Raw genomic sequence first — 24318 nt, forward strand, 5'->3', positions numbered from 1 at the left:
CATCAGGTAAGGCTAGATGATGGAGAAGAGTATGTCCTGCAGTGTGAGTAGTGCCACATACATGTTAAACAAACCTGTTCATGAATCATTGACATGAGTTAAAGTCTGACTGATGATCCTACCTGACAGTCAAAGATGCACAAAGCTGAGGCTTTATTCGAACACTGTAACAGGGCTGAGCTTTCCCAATTTTAGGAATAATCCTCTTCATTAGACATAAAAATGTCTTTTTAAGCAGCCACATGATGCACACAATGTTCTGAAAACTGGGAGATTTTGTTCTCACGCTGCCACGTTTCACTGATAAACAGAACAAGTCATTTCAAATAAACAAATTGTTCATTAGACACTAAAACGGAGTCCGCGTGGGCACACCCACTCCGGCCTGAGTGGTAAGTGGTAAGTGGACTGCACTTTTATCTATGCTTAAGCAACGTCTTTCACACCACAACACGCACTGTGATGGATACACGGGAGGCAGCTACGGGTTCAGGAGCCTTTGGCACGCAGACTGGAGGAGTCACAGATCAGACCACTGACCAACCCCACCACCTGAGACACAGCTGCCCCTAAGTGTGGGTTCCACCCTGCCCATACGTACCCACTGTGGGCAAGCGTGGGCCAGTAAACGTGTGTGTGAAGAAAATGAAGCCACAGAACATGTTTTCATCACATTGAAAAACTTTACTGCTGGAGAACTCAACAACCGAATCAGACCATGTTCTGTTTACTGACAGAGTCAAAGATTTTTAACAGGATCTGTTTGCGTGGTTGAACGACGTGATAATGTAGTGATTTACACATTATGTAACAAATTAAAGATCCCCAGCTTACAGCTGAGAGGAGACGGATCCCTTGGAGCTTTGTCGGGAAAGGCAAACCTGTGGCAACCCAGTCTGAATCAGGGAGCAACCAAAACCCAAGCTTAACCCTATAGAAAGTGTATTTACTGTGCTTAACGCCAGATTTATACCAGGAAACCAGCTGAAATGAGCGATGCCGGTTCTGCCAAAGCCAGAATCGCACTGACACATTTATTATGGCCCAGTGATCATAGCGAGTTTAGCTAACAGCGTCCAGTGACGAAGACATGGATACGAAGCCAAAGGTGAACAGTAGTGACTAACGTCAGGAAGAGCACTTCCTCTCACAGACTCCGCTCCGAATGAAATTACAGGAAGTGAACTGTCGGTTACATTCCGCTCCGGACTGCGGTCACTGCGGTCACACAGGAACTTCCCAGCTTCTGGGATAAAAACGACCCGTAGAGGAAGACGGCTACGTAACGAGTGCAGCCAGCTGCTACAGGAAGTGTTTACGTGCGGGTCAGCGGCGTGATCAACCATTAGCCAACCGAGGCTGAGGTGCAGCAGGAATGAGCATACAGACACGGGCTGCTTCATAACAGAGACCCACGGCGGCCAGGTACGTCCCGAGCCCGGTGCTGTCGCGGGCAGGAGGGGTAGAAACTGGGAAAGGCGGCTGCTGTTTGTGAGTGCTCCGCTTATGTTATGTAGCAGCGGCTCCGGAGCTGTAGGCGTCTCTTCACACTCGTTCCGAGTGTTCAAATATTAAGAATGGACGTTTTCACGGAGCGCTTATAGACGATTAGAGACACGCGTTCAAACCTGTCACAGCAACGTTTTCATGAACGCATTGAAACACACGTCTGTGTCACCCCGAGGACACAGCGCTGTAGTACTTTATTCACTGAGCTTTGAGCGAAAAACTACTAATGACGGACGCAGTCACACATCCACGTGATCCGCTCCGATTCACGTGATCCGCTCTGATTCACGTGATCCACTCTCACATCTTTTTTCAGGCCTCGAGCCTCCCGGGCCTGGCACATCCAGATCACTGGTCCCATCTTCCACAACATGAGTAGTTTTTCCTTATAATTCAGAAAATGATTTGAAACTGTTGAATTTCAAACGCACAGTCCGGCTGCTACAGGAGTGTCAAAGACGACGACTGTTTTTCCCATCGCTCCTGATTTGTTCTGGAAAATCTGCCAGCTGTACCCAACGCACCCACTACATCAGGGGTGTCGAACTCCAGGCCTCGAGGGCCGGTGTCCTGCAGGTTTTAGATCTCACCCTGTGTCAGCACATCTGAAACAAATGATTAGTTCATTTCCAGGCCTCTGGAGAACGTCAAGACATGTTGAGGAGGTCATTTATCCATTTAAATCAGCCGTGTTGGATCAAGGACACATCAAAAACCTGCAGGACACCGGCCCTCGAGGCCTGGAGTTCGACACCTGTGCACTACATGAACAAAAGAGGAATCTAAATCACATCGGTGCACAGATCTCCTGTGGATGTAGGCGTCCTCACATCCGTCTGTCTCTTCATGTAATCCCAGACACACTCGATGACGTTGAGATCAGGGCTCTGTGGGGGCCGGACCATCACCTCAGTACTTGTTCGTCTTGACTTTCGCTGTGTTTGGCCTCGTTGTCCTGCTGTAGTGTACATTTGGGGCCAATAAACAGTCATTTATGTTTCTGAAAGCATTCTTTGTTTACAGCATGTTTTCACACCTGCCTAAAACTTTTGCACAGTACTGTGTGTGTGTGTGTGTTCTTTAGGTATGGGAGCTGCTCCAAGCCAATGTGAAGGTGTCACCGAGGACTGTCTCCAGCCCAGCGGGGCGGGACAGGAAGATTACAACCAGCCTATCAGTGAGAAGGACAGCATTAAGAGGACCAGCTGGAGCAGGAGATGCAGCTCAGCAGACACTGTTCACTGTCCCACCTGTCAGGGCACCGGGCGTATACCCAGAGGTAGTGAACCAACACACACATGCATGTCTGGTTTGATATCCTCGTGGGGACCTCCCATCGACACAATGCTTACCCTGGCCATCAACAATGAATGCCTGACCCTGACCCTAAACCTAAGCTTAACCCAACTGTAACCCTGACACTGAAACCACATGTTGAGTGTGGAAAATGCCTTCAACCCTGTGGGGACCTGGATTTTGGTCCCCACCTGTATAGTAAGAACCCGTACACACACACACACACACACACACACACACACACTCCTGCTGTAACTTTCTCATCAAGTCTCTGAGTTGATGAACTCTGACATGAGAAACTCTTTTCAGCAGTAATGCACACCGCGTGTTTCAATGGGAACCTCACAGCCGCCTTTATTTTAGAGCTGGGTGATGAATCTGATGTTCATGTCACTCGTGAAGCTGACAGTTGGGCTGCAGCCTTTCCCCACTGTCACAGGGTGAGAAGCACCCCAGTGGGGTCAGCGGTGTACCACAGGGCTGACACAGACATGACCAGTCACGGTTTGCTTTGATAACCCAACAACGTCACATCTGCCCCACTTTCTTCTCTAATCTAAGAACCTTGTTCCTACTGTGTTACAGGTCAGGAAAGCAAGCTGGTTGCTGTCATTCCCTGTACTGACCAGAGGCTGAGGCCCAGACACACGTAAGAGTGCTGCTGATACTTGTTGTATTAAAACAGAGTTACTGATAAAACAGAGTTGATGGTCATTGGGCTGCACAAATTTCAGCACTTGTCCCAAAATTTCATCTTGAGAATTGATGACAGTGTCATAAATTGCAGGAACAAGGTAAAAAACGTGGGCGTGTGGTTCGACATGGTGCTCTCCTTTGAGTCTCGTGTAAAAGAGATAACAAAGACCGCCTTTTATCATTTGAGGAACATCAGCCAGAATCAGACAAGTTTTGTCAAGCGACACTGCAGAGGTTCTTGTCCATGCATTTGTGTCTTCATGTATCGATTATTGTAACGCTCTTCTCTTCTTTCTGGGCTACCAAAGAAAAGTTTCAGAGGTCTACAGATGGTACAAAATGCAGCTGCTCGCATTTTAACAAGAACTGGGAAATTTGAGCACATTACCCCTGTGCTGAGATCTCTGCATTGGCTACCTTGTCAGGTTCGAGCAGATTTTAAGGTCCTGCTGCTCACCTACAAGGCTTTAAACGGATCGGCACCTTCATACCTCTCCGACCTTTTACATCTTTACGTTCCATCCCGTGCTCTCCGATCTCAGGACTCTGGCCTTCTAAAGGTTCCTAGAGCCTGAACAAAGACAGTTGGAGAGCTTTTTCTTTTCGTGCCCGTTTCTGTGGAACAACCTTCCTCAAGATGTTTGGCAGGCTGCTCTGTGGAGGTTTTTAAAACTAAGCTGAAGACACATTTGTTCACCTTCTCTTACATGTCTTAATTCTGTGGCTTTTAGTTTTTACATTTTTACTGTTTTTAACTTGTATTGTGTCTTTTACCTGTATCGCTTTTATTTATTTTTTTATCTTTTTAGTTTTAAATAGTTGTACAGCACTTTGTTTGAAAGCGCTTTATAAATAAAGTTATTATTATTATGCATTTCTGTTTCTCGTGTTTTGTCCTCACTCAGGAAGCTGTATGTTGCCTTGTCTGTCGGGCTGTGCCTCCTGGTCAGCGTCCTGGTGTTGTTCTTCCTGTTCCCGCGCTCCGTGATTCTGTCTCCAGTAGCTGTCAGTTCATCCTCTGTTTACTTCACTCACGACGGCGTGCAGATTAACATCACGGTGAGAAGAGAGGGACGGGCTGTGATGAATGGAGCAGTCGGGCTGTGGAGGGAAGGACGGGATGATGGCTCTTTGCTTTCTTTTGTAGAACGTGTTGAACATCACTAATAACAACTTTGCAGCGGTGCAGGCCTACAACCTGACAGTACAGGCACTCAACTTTGGCACGGTGCTGGGAACGGTGTCCATTAAGAACGTCGTGTCTGTCAAACCTCTGTCCATGAAAACGGTGAGATGTGATGCAGTCACCACAGCTGTGAGAGGAAGGAGCACACACCTGTCCTTCTATGTAGAAGTGCAGCGAGACAGGATGAGAACAGAAAAGCAGATAAATAAGAGCGTGTTTGTGTCCCGCTTCCTTCTCCTGCTGATGATTTCTGCTGTGGCATTAGCTCAGCAGCTTTTATATTTGAATGAAATGTTGTAATTGGTTTTTATGTATTGCTGATTGTTGTTCCATTGATACCTGCTGTGTGAGGAGGTCTAAGCTTTGGGATGTGTGAATCTTTTTCCCGTTGAGCAGTACTGGTTTCCTGGTGATAGTCGGGGCCACAGGCACGACTGTTTTCATCTGTTTGGAGTTTATGTTTAGTTCTTCCAGATCACCCTGTAAACAGACGGAGGGGCATAGCGGGATGTTGTGGTCGAGGGTTTGGGATGTTTTGGTAGTTTTTTTTTCTTTCCAGAAGTTGTGTATTGGTGGACAGACCAGGATGTGTTAACGTGCTCATCAGTGATGTGTGCAGATGTCTGAGTCAGTCAGTCCCGTGGTGTGCGTCCTGTGCTGTGTGCGGACTGTAGTATTTTAAATTGTTGGTGTTGTTAGTGCAGACTCTACTCCAGATTGGACTGTCTGTGTGCTGTTTGTTGATTGGAGTGTGAGGTGCATTGTCATTAGAGGGTATTCGTGTATTCAGTGTTTTTGGTGACTTTGCAGTTTTATTGATGCTGTCTTGCAGTGATGTTGTGCCAGCTGAGTGTTGTTGATGCTTTGCTTTGGTGGAGTGTTTGAGTTGGTTATGTTGGAGAAACTGTTTCCTGTCAATGAGCTGTTGAAATGATTGTGATCAAACATGCGACGGAGGTGTGCGACGGAGGTGTGCGACGTGTTTTCTATTTGCAGTGAAGTCGGGGTAAGTCCATATGGGTGTTTGAGTTTTAGGTGCAAATATAGTGTTTTTTTTCCTCGTGTAGCACCTCTGTGAATTTGTTGAGATTGAGGTGTTTGTTACAACTGCTGCTTTTGGTTTATCGTAGTGTTTTGATCCATCGGATAAACGACGGCCCAAAGCCACGTTTTTCAGTGTTTTCAGGAGAAATGTCCAGTTTAGATGGTCAGAGGCTTTTTCTGCATCCAGTGAGAGGTTAGTTGTTATGGTTACTGTGGTGAGACAGATGTGTGAGGCTGAAAAGTCTACGTGTATTATTTGAAGGATGTTTGCCTTTAATGAATCCTGCTGAATGAGAGATAACCGATTCGATGCAGGCTGTTAGAGCACTGCTGATTGTTTTGATGTCTGTAACTGCAGCAGTGAACTGGCTCTTTGTTTGTTTTGAGCTGTATTCATGTGACATGTTTGTAACATTCGGAGAGAGATCCATCTAACCAGAACAGATTTTCACATATCCCAGTCACCGATGAGGGCTCTATTTGGTTTGTTCACAAAACAAAAATGAACATTGAAATATTTCATTTGTCCCGAGCGGTATTTCCTCACTGATGGATCTGATTTCTCTGTTATTTTACAATATTTTTGTGCTTTTTTTTTTTATTTAAGGAAGATTACTGTTGTTGAGACTTTGTTCAACAAGTATCACAGTAAGTGAGGAATGACTCTGCATCTCTCTTTCTTCGCAGTACTCCTTCATGATACCCATCCAGCTGACAGACCCTGGTTTGAGGTGAGCCTAAGTGGGACGAATTTATGGTCAGAGCGGTTACTGGGGGGTCAGAGGTCACTGAATCATATCTATTCTAATGCATTTGCTGTCTAACAGCAGATGTGTGACACAAAGTATCCAAGTCTGAGTCTCCGTAGACTTAAATCTGATGTGTATTCGTCAGTCCGGTGTTTGAAGGTTACCTTTTGCACAGGTAGTGTAGAAAGCTGGTGAACATTGTTCAAAGTATTGGTTTGCATTGTGAAATGATCATCCAGCTCTGCAGCTGGTGCACAGTTTGTCCCACTGGTTTCTGTTCTGTGTATAAACAGTTTGTGGAATCATTCTTCTCACTCCTGCTTCTGCTGTCTTCCCTCTGCAGTAACTACTGTAAGAAAGAGTCGTTGCCTGTCCATATTCTATATGTGAACCTACAGTAAGTATGACATCCTCCTGCTTTTGTTTCAGCAGGCTCGTAGTCTTCTTCAGTTTGTGCAGAAAATACAATAAAGAAGTTTTAAAGTTAGATGTTAACAAGCTTATATTAACAGTGTGGTTTAGTAGGTCTTTGCTCTTGGCTGTTTTAATTGGTTCTACATTATTTGAAATCTGAACATTTTAAGCATGAAGAGATTCACAGAAGCTGTTTGATCCGATCACAGCTGAGGTATGAACATGTCCTGACTGTAGCCAGCAGTGAGTACCTGAATATACAAGGCTGTGTATGGCAACAGCAGCCAGATCAGATGGTCCTGAAGGAGCAGTGAGTCTGCTTTGGTCTTCGTGAATGTTTGCTGGTACTTGTACGTGACAACGAAATATGTAGGCCGTCCTTCTTCTTCTCCGCTCCCAGCAGGGAGTCGGTGAGGGAGAAGTGTCTTCAAACTCGGGCTGACACACAGCTGTGAAGGTCTGCAGTTTCCAGCTTGTTGATTTTCACGGTGATCTCTGTGCAGGATATCTCTGACAGTCTTCTGCCTGGCCCGCTATGAGCAGCTGTCCCTGGAGACGTACGAGTACATCGACTGTGGAGCAAACAACACCGCACCACACAGCATACAAGCCGCATCGACCTGATGGAGGCACAGATAACAAATGCTGTGCGCGTGTCTGTGAACCAGAGTAATGTGCTTCGTAATATTTAGAGCAGGATGCTGTCTCGGCTGGATGTTGAATGACTGGAAAATCAGTGTGAAGGTTAACAGCTGCTTTGGTTTTGAAAGATCACTGTAGTCAGTCCATTAAAATGACCCAGCACCTACAGGATGGCACCCAGTGTGGTCCAGCATGTGCTGCCCCCACTGTAAGCTGGAATCCTATAAATCATTAGACGGCATGATGATCTTCAAATAAAGCTCAGTATTTGTCTTTTTGAGAGCTTATTCACCAAACTTACTGCAAAAGACATGAGCAAGTATTCCAAGTATTCTCCACTTGATCGTCTCTGTTTGAAAGTCGCTGTTCAGTAATTGTGCCTTCATCATTTTGGTCTTCCTCTCCTTAGCCAAGTTCTATTTACACACAAACACATCTGCTCTTCAGGGTTTTTGGGTTTTTCTGTATATTTTCTGCCTTCTCTTTATTTCTTGTGTTTGTTATACTGAAGTGGAAGTGGAAGTGTGAGGCTTTGGAGCTATTTTTAAAGAGATCTTTAAGAAACTTTATGCAGCAAAATACCTTTGCAGGTCACACAGCCTGTTAAAATGAATTGGCTTAACATTTAAGTAAATGGAATCTGTAACACATGTAAGTGCAGTTCTACAGTGATACCATGTTCTGGTTTTTGGTGCATTGATGAAATGACGCGTTTTCCTGTAAAGCTTCCTGACAGACATTTCCGCTCCACAAGTCCAATAAAGCTATGTGAGCCTGTTTGAGTCCTGTGTTTGGTGAATGAATGCAGGGGGGGAAACAAAGCCAACTGCAACAATGCATGAAACACAGCAGCATCGTGGCTTTACAACCGTCAAATCAGCTCCTGCTAGTTGAAGTTTGTTAGTCAGCCCAGTGTTTCCAGTCCTGTGTTAAACACAGACCGCTCCACTGCTGTGAGAGATGGTCAGAGGCTGCAGACGTGCAGACATTCTGGACTAAAGTGTCCGTACGGATACTCGTGTTAACCAAAGTGAGAAAGTACAGGCTCTGAAAAGTACTCAAAGTAACTCCTTGAATGTTTAATGAACCTTGTGCTATATTAATGTAATATTAAAATAATATTAGTAGATGGGAATAAAAACTTTATTTCAGTCTAAATGTTAATTCTACTTGTCCTCAGCTTGAATCAGTCAAATGGAGCATGAGCAGAATCTAAAGAAGGAATCATTCAGATCTGTTTTCTACTGCGTGCACCGTAGAGGGTGACTTTGCCTCTAAACAGGGAAATGAGCACAGTCAGGGTTTAGCAAGTGGGGGAACATTAAAGTCAGATGTTGTGACTGATTGTGAATCACAACTCAGTCGTCTCTATCGAGAGCTTCAGTGATCAGCTGATCGAGGGTACTGCTGCTCACGGCTCTTTGTGGACGTAAAGAATTGAATTCAACAAGATGCCAGCTGATGTTTTATGAATTGTCTGGGCTGATTTCTGTCCTCTACACTGACAGTATACTATTTATACTGTCTTATATTAGACACTATACAGCTGGTATGAAGGTGAACGAATCTCAGCATCATCAGCTAAAAATCCAGAGCATTCTCATTCCCAACATGTAACATACTGACGATTTGTCACATAGTGTCGGTATGTTACGTGTCGGGATGAGAACGTGTTGTAATAATCTCATTAATCTCTGCTGCACTTGATGTAACGTAACTCTGACCATGAGCACAGCAGCCGCTGAGCAACAGTCCAGCACACTGTTTACTTTAACTCCACCACAGTGCAGCAAACTAACCTGTTTATCATGCAGCCTCTAAACAACACTGAGACAAACTGCAAACAAACAGTTGTTGTGTTTGCTGATGGTTGTTGAACTGATAGAAGTCTCTTAAAAAATACTGATCCGTTTATGTTCACTCCTGGCCAGGCAGATGCTGGAGTACTGCAACTGCAGTTTACGCACACCTGCAGCCGTTCTGGTGCTGTGCAGAAAAATAAATAAAAACAGTGGCCCACTTTAATCCCAGACTATTTCACACGGTTTTGCCTCTTTCATCTCATTTTGTGACATCCTCTGGTGATTAATACACGAACAGGACTGCCTTTCACGTGTTGCTGTTGAGGCTCAAATCAGGTTGACGTTTGAAGGTGTGATGAAATAACTCACCTTAAAATTAAAAGTATGTCTGCTTTGTAAATGTGAGGAGTGGAAAGTACAGATATTTCTTTGATAACGTAGGGAGTAAAAGTAAAACTTTGTCAGGAAAAAAATACTCGAGTAAAGTACAGATACCTGAAATTTCTACTTCTACAGTAACAAAGTATTTGTTACGCCCCCTGCTGGATAGAAGGCGGAACTGGAAAATATGGGAAGGACTGGAGACACTAGAGAGAGTCAGCACAGAAAAGGCTAAACAAAGAGCAAAGTTAAGGTGGGAGGACCAATTTACACAAGAAGGCAGCTTCTTAATAACCTGTGTCTGCATTGTTAGAGTTTCTCATGATTTTACGTGCATCTGTGGTTCATGCCTTAAATTTCTCTCTCCTCCCTTTGCAAAGCACACAGTTTCCCTGTGCCAGTGCTGTTTGAATAAATCACTGTGATGATAGTAATAATGACCCCGATCTCTCCTTTTTGTGTTCAGTGTGTTACACATGCATTGTCAGACACCCACACCTGTTTGTGTGTTTGAGCATGTGTATGTGAGAGAGACCAAGCACTGAAGCTTCATAGGAGTTTTGCTGCCTTCGCTGCAGTGTGAATATGTGTCAAACTGTCTGAGGGTCCTTCTGTAACTCCAGTAACAGACACATGGACGAGGTCATTTTCATTTATTATCTCATAGATGCAGAAACAGCTGCTTCCACACATGCTGCAATAGTCATGAGAGAGTTGAGGCTTTCCCTTTCCTCACCACTGCTGGGTGTACTGCAGAGACTGGAAGATAAATGGATAATAGATCAATATTTGTAATAGATGGGCCGTTACTAAGACGACTGATCCTGATAAACATAATGAAAATGAGTCATTGCCAGTCTACAATGACAGGCCAAGCCTTATCACAGGAATTCAATGATACCTACTGAGAACCTGTTGGGAATCTTGGGGTTGTGATGGTCATCCATCTTCAGGTCACCTTCACAGTGATGCTGACTTCCGGCTACAAGCAGCACATGGAAATGTTACCTCTCTTGTTTACCTCTCATCCCATTAGGCTGCCCCTCCCTAAGCCTGGTTCTAGCAGAGGTCTTCTTCAGATTACTTTGCAGCGTAATCCTCTTCGAGGAAACTGTTGTTATGCACTGATGCCATATGAAAAAATAAACTGAAAACACAGCACCGGGCTCTGAATTTGATGTGAGTGATTTGCACAAGAGCCAAATCAAACAAACTGATGGACAGAGCTGTTACACTGATATTTAAGGTGTGTTCACTAAATCATAACATTGATTTGTTCTGTGTGTAACCTGTAGCTGTGGCATAGGTGAGGGAGATGCTGTAGGGACAGTGAACCTTCTGAAAAAATGATACGTGTGCTTCTAGCTGACCACACGGCTAACTTGCTGCTGCTGCCCGTAGAATGATCTCAGCCAAACGAATGGCTGACAAGGGAGAGAATGAGGCAGTGAATGATGAATCCTTTGTTGTCCACTGCCAAGAAAGCATTACATCAATGGGTTCTGATATGTGAGAGTGTAGAGCAGCCTGTGTGGCCTGTCATGAATCATTCAGATGCCAGATAATTCAATTCAGTTTTATTTACACAGCGCCAAATCACAACAACAGTCGCCTCAAGGTGCTTTATATTGTACAGTAGACCCTACAATAATACATACAGAGAAGAACCCAGCAATCAAATGACCCCCTATGAGCAAGCACTTTGGCGACAGTGGGAAGGAAAAACTCCCTTTTAACTGCTTCCACAGAAGAGGGGCCTGAAAACTGAAGGCTCTGCCTCCCATTCTACTTTTAAATACTCTAGGAACAACAAGTAGGCCTGCAGTGTCAGAGCGAAGTGCTCTAATAGGGTGATATGGTACTACAAGGTCATTAAGATAAGATGGGGCCTGATTATTTAAGACCTTGTATGTGAGGAGCAGGATTTTCAATTCAATTCTGGATTTAACAGGAAGCCAATGAAGGGAAGCCAAAACAGGAGAAATCTGCTCTCTCTTTCTAGTCCCTGTCAGGACTCTTGCTGCAGCATTTTGGATTAACTGAAGGCTTTTCAGTGAGTTTTTAGGACTTCCTGATAATAATGAATTACAGTCATCCAGCCTGGAAGTAATAAATGCATGAACTAGTTTTTCAGCGTCACTCTGAGACAGGATATTTCTAACTTTAGAGATGTTGCACAAATGGAAGAAAGCAGTCTTACATATTTGTTTAATATGTGCGTTGAAGGACATGTCCTGGTCAAAAATGACTCCAAGGTTCCTCACAGCGTTACTGGAGGCCAAGGTAATGCCATCCAGAGTAAGAATCTGGTTAGATACCATATTTCTAAGATTTTCAGGGCCGAGTACAATAACCTCAGTTTTATCTGAATTAAGAAGCAGAAAGTTAGCGGCCATCCAGGTCTTTATGTCTTTAAGACATTCCTGCAGTTTAACTAATTGGTGTGTGTTATCTGGCTTCATGGACAGATAGAGCTGGGTGTCATCTGCATAGCAGTGTAAATGTATGCTATGTCTTCTAATGATGCTGCCTAAGGGAAGCATGTATAATGTAAACAGAATTGGTCCTAGCACTGAACCCTGTGGAACTCCATAATTAACCTCAGTGTGTGAAGAGGACTCTCCATTTACATGCACAAACTGGAGTCTATTAGATAGATATGATACAAACCACTGCAGTGCAGTACCTGTAATACCTGCAGCATGTTCTAATCGCTCTAATAGGATATTATGGTCGACAGTATCGAACGCTGCACTGAGGTCTAGCAGGACAAGCACAGAGATGAGTCCACTGTCAGAGGCCATAAGAAGATCATTTGTAACCTTCACTAAAGCAGTTTCTGTGCTGTGATGAGCTCTGAAACCTGACTGAAACTCTTCAAATAAACCATTCCTCTGCAGATGATCTGTTAGCTGTTTGACAACTACTCTTTCAAGGATGTTTGATATAAAGGAAGGTTGGAGATTGGCCTATAATTAGCTAAGACTGCTGGGTCTAGAGATGCTTTTTGAGTAAAGGTTTAACTACAGCCAGCTTGAAGGCCTGTGGTACATAGCTGATTATTAGAGATAGGTTGATCATATTTAAGATCAAAGAATTAATTAATGGCAGGACTTCTTTGAGCAGTTTTGTAGGAATGGGGTCTAAAAGACACGTTGATGGTTTGGAGGAAGTAATTATTGAAGTTAACTCAGAAAGATCAATTGGAGAAAAAGAGTCTAACTTAACATCAATGGTACTAAGAGTAGCTGTAGATAATATTACATCTGTGGGATGATTACTGGTAATTTTTTCTCTAATGATTAAAATGTTATTTCTGAAGAAGTTCATGAAGTCATTACTAGTTAACGTTAAAGGGATGGTTGGCTCAACAGAGCTCTGACTCTTTGTCAGCCTGGCTACAGTGCTGAAGAGAAACCTGGGGTTGTTCTTATTTTCTTCAATCGGTGATGAATAGTAAGATGTTCTGGCTTTGCGGAGGGCTTTCTTATAAAGCAGCAAACTATTTCTCCAGGCTAAATGATGATCCTCTAAATCTGTGACACGCCATTTCCTCTCCAGCTTACGAGTCATCTGCTTTAGGCTACGTGTTTGAGAATTATACCACGGAGTCAGGTACTTCTGATTAGAGACCTTAGTTTTCACTGGAGCTACAGTATCCAGAGTCGTACGTAGTGAGGAGGTGAAATTATTAACAAGATAATCGACCTCTGTTGGGGTAGCGTTCAGATAGCTGCTCTGCTCTGTGTTGGTACAGGGCATTGAAGATGATAACAGTGGGTGGATTATATTCTTAAACTTAGTTACAGCGCTTTCAGAAAGACGTCTACTTTGATAAAATCTACTCTCCACTGCTGTGTAATCAATTATTGTAAATGTAAATGTTATCAGGAAATGATCAGACAGGAGAGGGTTTTCAGGAAACACTGTTAAATGTTCAGTTTCTATGCCATATGTTAAAACAAGATCTAGAGTGTGATTAAAGTGGTGGGTGGGTTCTTTTACAGTTTGAAAGAAGCCAGTTGAGTCTAATAACTGTCGTGGTTCTGGGTCATTTGACCCAGCTTTTGAGTTTATGGTGTTTTTTTCTGTGTTATAATCTTTTAGTTTTCTATTAGTTAGTATTGAGTTAAACTTGGTTATGGCTGCTATGTTTAGCTATATTTCTGTCTCCATGTTGTCTCGTCTCACCTTCCTGTTTACATGTTTTTCTCCCTGTGTTTTGTTCCATGAGCAATAAATCAGATAAGAAGTCTGAGAAATCAGACAAAAACTCAGAGTAAGGATTAGGCTTAGAGATGATAACAAATAAAACTGTTTTTTCAGTTTTCCAGCTTGGCTGGACAAGACTAAGCATCAGGCTTTCAAATGAACTAAAACTCAATCTGGGTGTTTGGGTGATCAGTAAGTGGAAGTAGATAATATAGAGGATCGCTGCCCCACCCCACCAACCCCCCGAGCTGTACTTCGAGGATTGTGATAGTTAAAAGCCTGGTCCTACCTCGTTGTTCTTGTGTTGCATTTGATTTGGTTGCATTGGTGTCAGAACAGCTTCTCATGTGCACCAACTGTGAAGAGAAAGATGGACACAATAGCCAACTCTGAACTCATCTGCAGTTTAAAGAATATGTCACGGTTTGAGGAAAGTCTGCCTTCAGTGCTCAGATCATCAGAACAATGTGTTACAGGGAGGGTAATGGATGAGCCAGAGAGTTGGAGAAATGATTTGAAGTTCTTTAACTTCCAACTAAAAGTGTGATAGCTCCTGACTTGAAGCCTTGACAAACTTGGATTGGCAGGACAAAGTATTACAAGCACTGAAACTTAATGAAAGACCTGTTATGGTGAAAGACATGCAGTTAGTGGGTTTAGGGCCATTGGTGATTGTAAATTGTGGGTGTGAATGGTCGTCTGTGCCTCTCGCTCTGTGGTAGCTGGGAAAGGCTGCAGCCCTCCTGTGACCCTGATGATAAGTGGAAGAGGATGGATGGTTTGTGATAGGATCTAATTACAGTTTCCCGAGTATATACAATCTGGAGATGTTGCCAATGTAATAAAAAATGTTCAGATTCTGGTTACACTTGATGTCATTTCATATTTAAAAACACTGAAAGTTTCATAAGTGAACATTTATGTATGGTTCCTTATTAGAAAGCAGATAGCTGCTTGCTCACCGGCTGCTTGTCTCGGGCCATCCTGCGGTCCAGAGCAGTCTGCCGTCGCCTGGCCTCCCAGTGCATAGCTGACATCTCGAGTGAGTCTGGGCTACGGAGACGTAGACACTGTAAACCTTTGTGGTGTGCCTGCACTGAAGGTCACTTTGGGAAGTACATAAAAAGAGAACTGGGGTAAATGTAGAGATGAAGCTGTGAAGTTTGGAGGACATGGGAAGTTCAGTTGCCATGGAAACCCGTTCCCTTATCATCTTCATTTATGTATGATGTTACATGACATCAAAGCCAGGATGCAGATTGCTTTGGAAATAGAGAGATGGTCAGTGTCAGGAGCAGAACATCTTTTTTGAGTTTTTCCTTTCCAGTCACCTTTCTCACTCACTATGTATTAACAGACCTCTCTGCATTGAATCATATCTGTTATTAACCTCTGTCTCTCTTCCACAGCATGTCTTTTATCCTGTCTTCCTTCTCTCACCCCAACCGGTCGCAGCAGATGGCCGCCCCTCCCTGAGCCTGGTTCTGCCGGAGGTTTCTTCCTGTTAAAAGGGAGTTTTTCCTTCCCACTGTCGCCAAAGTGCTTGCTCATAGGGGGTCATATGATTGTTGGGTTTTTCTCTGTATCTATGAAGCGCCTTGAGGCGACTTTTGTTGTGATTTGGCGCTATATAAATAAAATTGAATTGAATTGAATTGAATTGAATTGAAGCCTCTACACCTCATGGATGGAGAGAGGAAGAAGACCTGACCAATGTATGCTGTACAGTGAGCTGAGTCTGCTGCTCATCTGAACCCATCTGTCCACTCACACCTCACCACCCTCTCATGACTTCCTCATGCAGCACCACAGTTCCTCTCTTGGCAGCATCTCATCTGCTTCCTCTGATCCACAAAGACACAGTGAAGCTCCATCTGTCCTCCTCCATCAGCACAACCAAGCATCGTCACGTCTGCAGTGCTTTTCTTCAACAACTCTTTCTGGTACTTTCATGGTTTCTCTTCAGCTTTAGCCCTTAGTTACTACAGCTCTCACCTTTGTTACGGATAACGAGCATCAGTACACTTTTCCACTCCTCCGACATCCTTTCACCAAGATTGTGTCAACCAGCACGGAAGTCCACTTCTTGACACCTCCACAGGTATGTCTCTAACTCTTTATCATCCCCACATTCTCTCATTTTCACGATCACCCACTTCACGATTCAAACTGACTCGAGCAGCATGTGCTGGTGCTGGGGAGGATTGGATTACAAACACTGTGCTTTATCTCACAGCAGCTACATGATACAGCACCCAACCACTGCCACCAGCTACTCTGATTACTGTGCTGGGTCCTGTCTGACCTGCTCTCAGTGTGAGCCCTGTACGCTTAAAATGAACACAACATTTAAATGATACCACACATCTCGAATATTGATTCACACTGTCAGAGTTTGAAGCTATGGAAAATATCATGCTACACACATATGATATAGAGATTCAGACTTTGTATAATGACAAAGGCACACCCAGATTTTGGATCATGTTTCCACACTCTTAATGAATGAAGACATGATTAATTTGAACTATCTTTTCTTCTGGATTCCTGGACTTTTAGCTGTTAAAGATTACGTGTGTGAATAAATATCAGCACAGACAGTCGCAGTGGTCTTAATGAGCAAATGAGAGTTTTACTCACCTGACTTGTACTCAGGAGACAAAGAAGCTGTACAGGCTGGGCTGAGCACTGCTGAAGTGTCAGTGTCACTCTGACCTCGATAAGGAGAGCCTCCAGGCAACATAACGCTGGGCTGCTTTGTTACAGAGGAACAGATTGGCGGGGGAGTGTGGGTAAATCTGCTGCCTCCACCCTCCATGGTTCACTAACAATGGTCCCACCCTGACATGGCTGTGTGCTGTTAAGCTTCTGTGTTCATTTTAAATACACCAGCTTTCACTGAAGGTCTTAAAAGATGCTAGTTAGGAGACCTGGATAAGAAGAAGTCCTTGTTAGGTGAGGCTGGGGGTCACAGACCTTTGAACTCTGCTGCATATGTCACAAAACATTAAATGTAGCAGACAGGAAGTGAAGAAAGTCAGTCAGGAGTTTGTTACAGAAGAGTTTGCCATTAAAGGTAAATGTGGACAGGCTCAGGTGTTGTTTAGGGGAATCATTGAGAAAACATTTCATTCATGTTTTCTCTCAATCTAAGACCGAATGCTTGTAGAGATCTCGCCGTTTGAAATACAGACCTTTACAACTGCAAGCTGAACTCTGATTCTGCAGTGACCATGGATGTGAGCCACATGAAGTGATTTGAATGCATCGAAAAGTGCTGATGATTAAAATGTGGCATTAAAAGAAAAGAGAAGTGAGTGCTTAAACTAACAAGCGTGCTTTGAGGACACTGAAGCACCGGCAGGAAACACTGAGGCACAGAAAGGACCGGTCTGAGTGAAGCACATCGCCACCACGCTTGTGTGGGAACACTGAATGTGTGATTGGAAACGAACATTGGACGAGCATTTCCAATCAGAGAGAGTGCCAGTGGACAGCGTGGTGGCATGGATCCAGAATGAACTCTGAAAGAGGTTTCTGCACCAATTCTTCATATTTTTACTTTCACGTGTTAATCCAGCCGTCACACCACACCAGAGAAAGTGAGCTTTCTTTTCCAGTTCTTTCTATACAAGTTGGATGTTTTATATTAAACGGTTAGCTAAAAAAAGAGAAAAGTAACATCTGGTGATGCTGAACTGGCCACAGAGACCATGGCTCAGCAAATGAACTCAAGGCTGTCACATCAGGGTTTGCAGTGCTAAGATGTTATTGTGGGCCCCATGGTGGAAATACCATAATAAGTAACTAAAAATGAAAGTGGAACTTGGCAACCAACAGAACCCTACCCCTGGTTATTTTATACCCTGAAAACAAGTGAATTCCCATTGTTAGAAGACCAGCTGAGTCATGTGGTTGGCAGGACGTTCTCCTGGCAGTAGTGAACAGAAACGTCATCTCCCAGCTGCTCTGAAGGACAGAATCAGAGGAGAGTGATCAACATCAAAGCCTGTGAGCAAAGCAAACGGAGCTTTTGGAGACATTTACAGAGAACACAGCCTGGAGAGGAGGGAGTCTAAGATCCTGCAGTGACCTGAGCCCGACCCTGAGATAAACATTTTTTTTTATTGCTGTTTCTTAAAGTATTATCTGTTCATTAAAGTCTATAAAAGCTTTCAGAGCAGTTTTAGTTTGCTGTTATTGGCTCTTGGTTGATGCAAAGTGACCAAACACGGGTCAACTCATCCACCTTAATTTAAACAGAGGCTGTTAAGGAATAAACATATATTCTTAGTGCTTATTTTCTGATTATATTGTTTTATGTATTTTAGTAATAAAGGCTTGTAAAGCAAGGCCACTTTTGACTCATAAACTAAGTGCTCAGCCAGACTGAAAAACAGGAAGTTAGTGTAGAGCTGTACAAGCATATAAATAAAAACAGGAAACCAGACAAAAAGAGGAACTAGTAACATATAAGGAGTGTTTGTATCCAAACTATGTGTGACGTGTAAAGTACCAAAATAACACCGATATGAGACACACTTTTAGCTTCTAATGTCAGCGATTCTGCAACTGGCTTTGGGCTGTGCAGGGCTCTCTCTCTTCCGGAAGATGATTGAATAAAGAATTATAAATGTTTTGACCACTCTGAGTCGGGTTTTCTCTGTTCTATCATGGGGATCAAAGAATCGGGTTTAATAAGACCATAGGTGCTGGTGAGGTGGCGACGGTCATTTGTAATTTCTTAAATGATCCTGAGGGTTGTGGAACAAAAAAGTCAAGTGAAAGACGCAAAACAATTTCACCTCCACGGTGGAGGGGGCGCCGTAATGGCCTGGGGTGCTTTTTCCTTCAGTGGAGCTTCAAGAGGTGCAGGGGTGTCAAACAGCTGCTGGCTGTGTCCAGATGTTGCAGAGCGCGTCCCTCATGACTGAGGGCCATCGTCTGTGTGGTAACCACTGGGTTTATCAACAGGACAATGCTACAGTACACAATGCTGCAGGACAAGAGACTTCTTCTAGGACAATAACATCACCCTGTTGGACCATCCTGTGTGTTCCCCTGATCTAAATCCAACTGAGAACCTTTGGGGATGGATGGAAAGGGAAGTTGTCATGAATCGCTGTGTGCAGGCAGGAGATTGGACCCAAAAATGCAGGACTTACAACACTCGGGAATGAACTCAAAATACAGCTTTATTTACTAACTCAAGGGAACGACTCAACAGCTACGTCCAGATGAACAGAATCAACTTTTGGAGACACAACAAAACTGGTAAAATGTAAACTAAACTTCACAGAGAGACACACTAGAGATCACACAGCATGAGGGACAACGCGACACAGAACAGAGGGCAATTCTGACATAAATATACAGAAGATAATGAGGGATGTGGGAACACACAGGGAGCACAGCTGAGGAGAATTACACATGACAAGACAGGGAGGAATGAAAATACTGACCCAAGACGCGGACCTTAAACGTAACACAGGAAGGGTTAGAATATGCCAGAAGTCCCGGTGTTCAACACCGGGACCATGACAGAAGTTTACAGATCCAGACAGCACCTGAGGTCCTAGGGCCACTGGCACGTCCTCCGTGCACTGAAATAAAAACACAGAACAACACGTTAAAAGAATAAAAGGACACTGAGCGTCAAGCTCGCTACATATCATAAAAAACTAAAACTTCAATCTTGAATAGCTTTAATAAAAGAAATCACGCACGCACAGCGCAAACTGGAGACTTGCACCCCGCGAATCAAACCATAGCTTTTGCTGGCTATAATTGTCCAAGCCTGGATCAGTCCAGTATAGCTCCGCGCAAACTGGGAGAAGCCAGCGGAGGCAATATTTGAAGATCACTCTAGCCAGCCACAGAAGCAGGGGTGTAGACAATAGTCTAGAATGGGCTAAATAAAACCAGGCAAACCAAGAAAGGTAAGCCCCAAACAAAACAAAAGAAAATTCAACGCCCCAACAAGGCAAGGCAAAAACAGCAGGAGCAAAATAATAAAACAGTTCACCTGGCAACAAAACGGGAAACAAGACGGGACAAGACAGCAGCTCCACTGAGGAGGAGCCCTCAAACAGCGACTAGGCAGGCGTCTCAATTCTCCAATTAAGGTCGGGCGATTCGCCACGGAGAGCTGAAGGCAGCAATCAAACCCTAAAACAAAGGTTAATAACTAGTGATGTGTCCTGTTTGTCGAAGCTTCGTTGCCCGTGTCGGGTAATCTCGGGGGGGTTTTGTGAAGCGCGTATCGAGGCTTGCTTTGATTACGTATGCAGTGACGTTTGAGGCCTCGCGGGAAGTCCGTACCACGTGACTGATTCAGGAAGTGGCTCGCCGGTTCGCGCCAGATTCGAAATAAAATGGGCAGCAAAACACAGCTGATTCCCCCATCACACTGTGTTGTGGAATTGGATTACGTACGTCCTACATAGTTTCTTCAGCATTTCTTCTTCGATGGAACCAACAAGGAAGAGATTTTTTTTAATCTCCTCTCTTCTAATAAAGTATGCACACAGTAATAAATATCACGAATGATAAGCACCATAATATAAATAAACAACACTACAGATCCTATAATCTGATTTCTGTCTTTTAGTTTATTAAAAAGTGAAGCGCCACACACTAGTTTGTGTCATTATCCAGATGTACATAAGCATGATTACACAGTTACTAGAGGCGGGTTTTGATTATCGATTAAAATCGATTCTAGCTTGGATAACGTGATATCGATTCATTAAAATCCTGAATTGATTGTAAATTTATTTTGCCCGAAATGCCAGAATCTCACGTTAAACCTCACTAAATATCAACAACCACCAAACAGCTAGAACAGTAAATGAGAGCAAGAACACGGATTCTGCACAAAGACGTAAACACAAAGACCCGCCGACGGATCAGGATCAGTGAGATGTCGCCTTTCTCACCCGACGGCACGGACACGGTCGGGGCTGAAAGCCGACAGCTCGCTGACTCTCCTTTTTGCGCTGATTCTGAAGCTGCAGGTTTGATCTCTCTTCAAACAATATTGACTGAACCAGCAGCAAAAGAAGATCCAAACTACGCTTCACATAAACATCGTCATGAATTCCCTCTGACCTTTGCTGTTTTGCTTCCACCACGATCCCAGCCAACATGTATATATGGGCCCCACCTGGTTTTTGCTCGGGCTGGATGGGTACCATGTGGGCATGGGCTCAAACTGGGCTTTTTGTATGGGGCCTACTTGGGTTTTTCACATTAAACCCATATGGGCAATCCCAATGGGCACTTTTAGTAGGTCCTAGCTGGGTCAAACATGGGAAACACTTAACTTGGTCCAAAATGGGAAACACATGTAGGACCCACTTGGGTTTTCCACCTGGGATAGACATGGGCAAACACAGTCATTTAAGGATAGGCTGTTGTTGTGTGCCCCAGGTGGGGCAAAGTGAGGTAATCAATATATTTTTTTAGCACTGATGACACAGGTGGAGTCGCACATGGGCAAATGCAAGTCAGACCCTGAAAACATGTCTATGTGGGCCCCAAATGGGTTATGTTAAGTTAATATGGGCATATATTTTACATGGGCTCAAGATTGTTTAGTATATATGGGACCCACTTGGGTTTCTAACATTAAATCCATATGGGTGGGCATCCAATGTAGGTCCTAGTTGGGTCAGTGATGGTAAATGTGTACATTGGTTCAAAATGGTAGCACATGCTTATGTGAGGATTCTTCTTCTGTGAAGAGCCTGAGAAAGTGTTATTTGAATAAAAGAGGATTTATTCCAAACAAGCCCATCACAGATTGCACACAACCCAGGGAGTTCTGAAAGTCAAATTGTAAAAAGAATCTCAAAAGAAAGTATGAACATAACTCTCTTTTATAACCTGCAGACGGCACCCACGGGGTACCATTCTCTAACAAATCACTCTAACTTTAACATATTTGGCACAACCTCAGTCTATCACTTTTGCTATCCTTACGTACAGTCAGATGTTCTTTACCCTTCATTTTTGACCCTCTCAGTATTTAGCCTTGGCTAGCAAATGTACTCAAAGTCCACGTTGAGACCTCAAGATGTTATGTGTTATCAGACACTACAGTCCAGCTGTCAAGTGAGACTATAGGAACTTTGGTGTTTTTGAACATTCAATGTCACTCAAAACACTCTGCACTCTATTCCAAATAACTGGTTTGAAACTGGTTACTTTTTAATTTTAGATTTCATTTAAGTGCTTAATTTGAACTTTCAGCGCTCTGCATGGTGAGGGTGCATGGTGAGGCTCAGATAAGATAAAATAAGGACTTCATGATTCTTCTTAGGTAAATTCACTTGTCACAGCAGCAATAATAAGTGCTTAAAACAGACACAAGAGTAGAAAAAAAAAAGCAAAAAATACAAATAAAAAAACCCAAGATAAAAGTGAATTACACAGACAAAATCCAGATTTGGCATTTGCAAATTAAGGATTACTGGTTTTTCAAACAATTAAGACTATTTACTTGAGCAAACATGCAGTTGAGGATTTTTAGTAGATCAGACACACTCTACTGTATTAGAGAAAAGACAGTTAGCTACATGGAAGATGGAAGTTTTGGTTAATCAGATCCAGTAAAGCTCCTGAAGTATATTACCGATCTGTTAAAATGTTACTCTTCAAACTTGTGCCCTCAAATTATATAACCAGAAATCATTTATATTTTCTTTCAACTAGTGGAGAGGAGAGGGAATGGGGTCTTTCAAGCAGTCACACTTCAACTGTGAAACTCCCTTGTCCTTATGGTGTATTGACACTATTGAAACTTTTCAAAAGCAGTCTAATGTTAGAAGAGCTTTTAGGTACACTGTTATTCTTCTTCTTATCATTATTATATTTTTATTAATTATATTTTTATTATGATGTTGATTTGGGTGACAATTATTTGACAAATATTATATATTCATTTTCTAAACATATTAACCATCCCTATGCTTAAAAAAAAATTTAATTAAAAATTGTTCTTTTAAACTTGTGTATTGTTTGACTTTTAAAATGTTTGTATCAGGTGTAAAATGACTTTTTAAATAAAGTTGTTTTTAATGTGAGCGGCTCCTATTGGCTCGTTTAAAAAGAGGGAGGAGCCGATTGCGCCGCCTAGCGTCTCCCCGGTGTTTGAGAACGTGGAGGACAAAAGGATACCAAAGAATCGAAAACTATGACAAAGGTAAATACTGAAAGTTTGATAAGTTTTCATCAATGATTATTTTAGTTTTATTTCTATAGTTGTCCTAAACGGTATAAATGGTAAATGGCCTGTATAGCGCTTTTACTAGTCCCTCAGGGGGAGACGCATGACATCTTTAGCTAGCAGGTAGAACTGGGTTAATTTACTGTCATTGTCTTTGGCAAACATAATTAAAAGTTAATTACAAAACTCTTGCTGCCTATATTCTACTCAATAAAGTTCATCTTTTCTTATTCTGTTTTCATTGCGCCATTCTCTCTCTACAGTTTACATACTATAACGTACACGGCAGTTTTTTTCTGTACTTCTGCAACCTTTTCTTAGGAGCAGAGAAGGCTCTGTCCAAGTGGTTCACTGGAGCTAAAGACAGAGGAGGACCGAGGGCTGCAAGGGTACAAACTAGACTTACGGCTCTGTAAAAAAACAAAAAGAGAAATCCTGCTGATTCAAGATAAGCTTTTGAGTTTTCCATCTGACTTTTTCCCCATGTTGCTACAGTTCCAAATATCTAAGGAATTTTGCTGTAGTTTGACATTTCTAGTTTTTTAAAAGTTTACGCACTTTGGAATACAGTTACGTAAAATCACAGTTGTTGGACAAAATAAATGTGAAAAATGTTGTTTTGTGTCCCCTCGTGATTTTTGAAATGGTTTTATTTACAAACTAGTTTTTGTTTGCGGTCAGCTTTAATATACTTGGTGTCTTTGTGTCACAGAACCCGTATTAGCCGTCTGTTAAATTGATTTTGTGACTGTTTTACTACATGGGGCCCACCCAGTGCCAGAAATTAGCCAATTCAAACTAGAAGTAAGATGCAACTACAGAACCCACTGATAATGCCTTTCCAACTTTTTAAGCTCATGTTTTCCTCATGTTGTACCCACAAAAAACTTGAAAGGTGGGGCCCGGGTGGGTTTCTGTGTACTTTGCCTTGTTGGGGCCCATTTAGTTCCCAGATTTTACCAATATAACACTGAGATGGGGCGCTGTCAGCCGCTTTCTGCTGTTCAATAGGTTACTGAACAGATTTGAACTTTTTAAAATTATGCAAAATTGCAAAACGCTTAGTTGTGTCTCTAATAAAACCTCTGTAACTTTGCTCTGCTTCACGTCAGCAGCATCAGGTAATGTTCACATGCTGATTAAGGGTTTTCTTTCGTT

General features: G+C 43.0%; 1 protein-coding gene and 1 long non-coding RNA gene across 7 annotated transcripts; one reads left to right on the forward strand and one right to left on the reverse strand.

The window, feature by feature from the left end:
* Positions 1 to 878: 878 nt before the first annotated feature.
* LOC146389302 (transmembrane protein 106B-like) lies at positions 879 to 8318 on the forward strand. Of its 2 annotated transcripts, none has more exons than XM_084927092.1 (8): positions 879 to 1425; positions 2594 to 2788; positions 3391 to 3454; positions 4407 to 4560; positions 4649 to 4789; positions 6419 to 6462; positions 6824 to 6877; positions 7398 to 8318. In XM_084927092.1, the coding sequence occupies exons 2-8, from the start codon at positions 2596 to 2598 to the stop codon at positions 7516 to 7518; spliced, it is 771 nt and encodes a 256-aa protein (XP_084783218.1). In that variant the 5' UTR covers positions 879 to 1425; positions 2594 to 2595; the 3' UTR covers positions 7519 to 8318. The 2 variants fall into 2 exon arrangements, with proteins under 2 accessions (XP_084783218.1, XP_084783219.1); XM_084927093.1 differs by lacking the exon at positions 879 to 1425 and adding an exon at positions 1437 to 1491.
* Positions 8319 to 10355: 2037 nt separating this feature from the next.
* On the reverse strand, positions 10356 to 20260 carry LOC146389303 (uncharacterized). 5 transcript variants are annotated; one of them, XR_014800142.1, is made up of 6 exons: positions 19957 to 20260; positions 19662 to 19842; positions 14894 to 19534; positions 14221 to 14287; positions 10625 to 10701; positions 10356 to 10478 (listed from the first exon to the last, which is right to left on the reverse strand). It is a non-coding gene; the product is annotated as an uncharacterized LOC146389303 (long non-coding RNA). The 5 variants fall into 5 exon arrangements; XR_014800140.1 differs by having other exon boundaries at positions 14894 to 15037; positions 16572 to 19534; positions 19662 to 20252; XR_014800143.1 differs by lacking the exon at positions 19662 to 19842.
* Positions 20261 to 24318: the final 4058 nt, after the last annotated feature.

Source organism: Perissodus microlepis, chromosome 4, assembly GCF_051167445.1.
Source record: "Perissodus microlepis isolate ML-2025 ecotype Zambia chromosome 4, ASM5116744v1, whole genome shotgun sequence".
NCBI lineage: Eukaryota > Metazoa > Chordata > Actinopteri > Cichliformes > Cichlidae > Perissodus > Perissodus microlepis.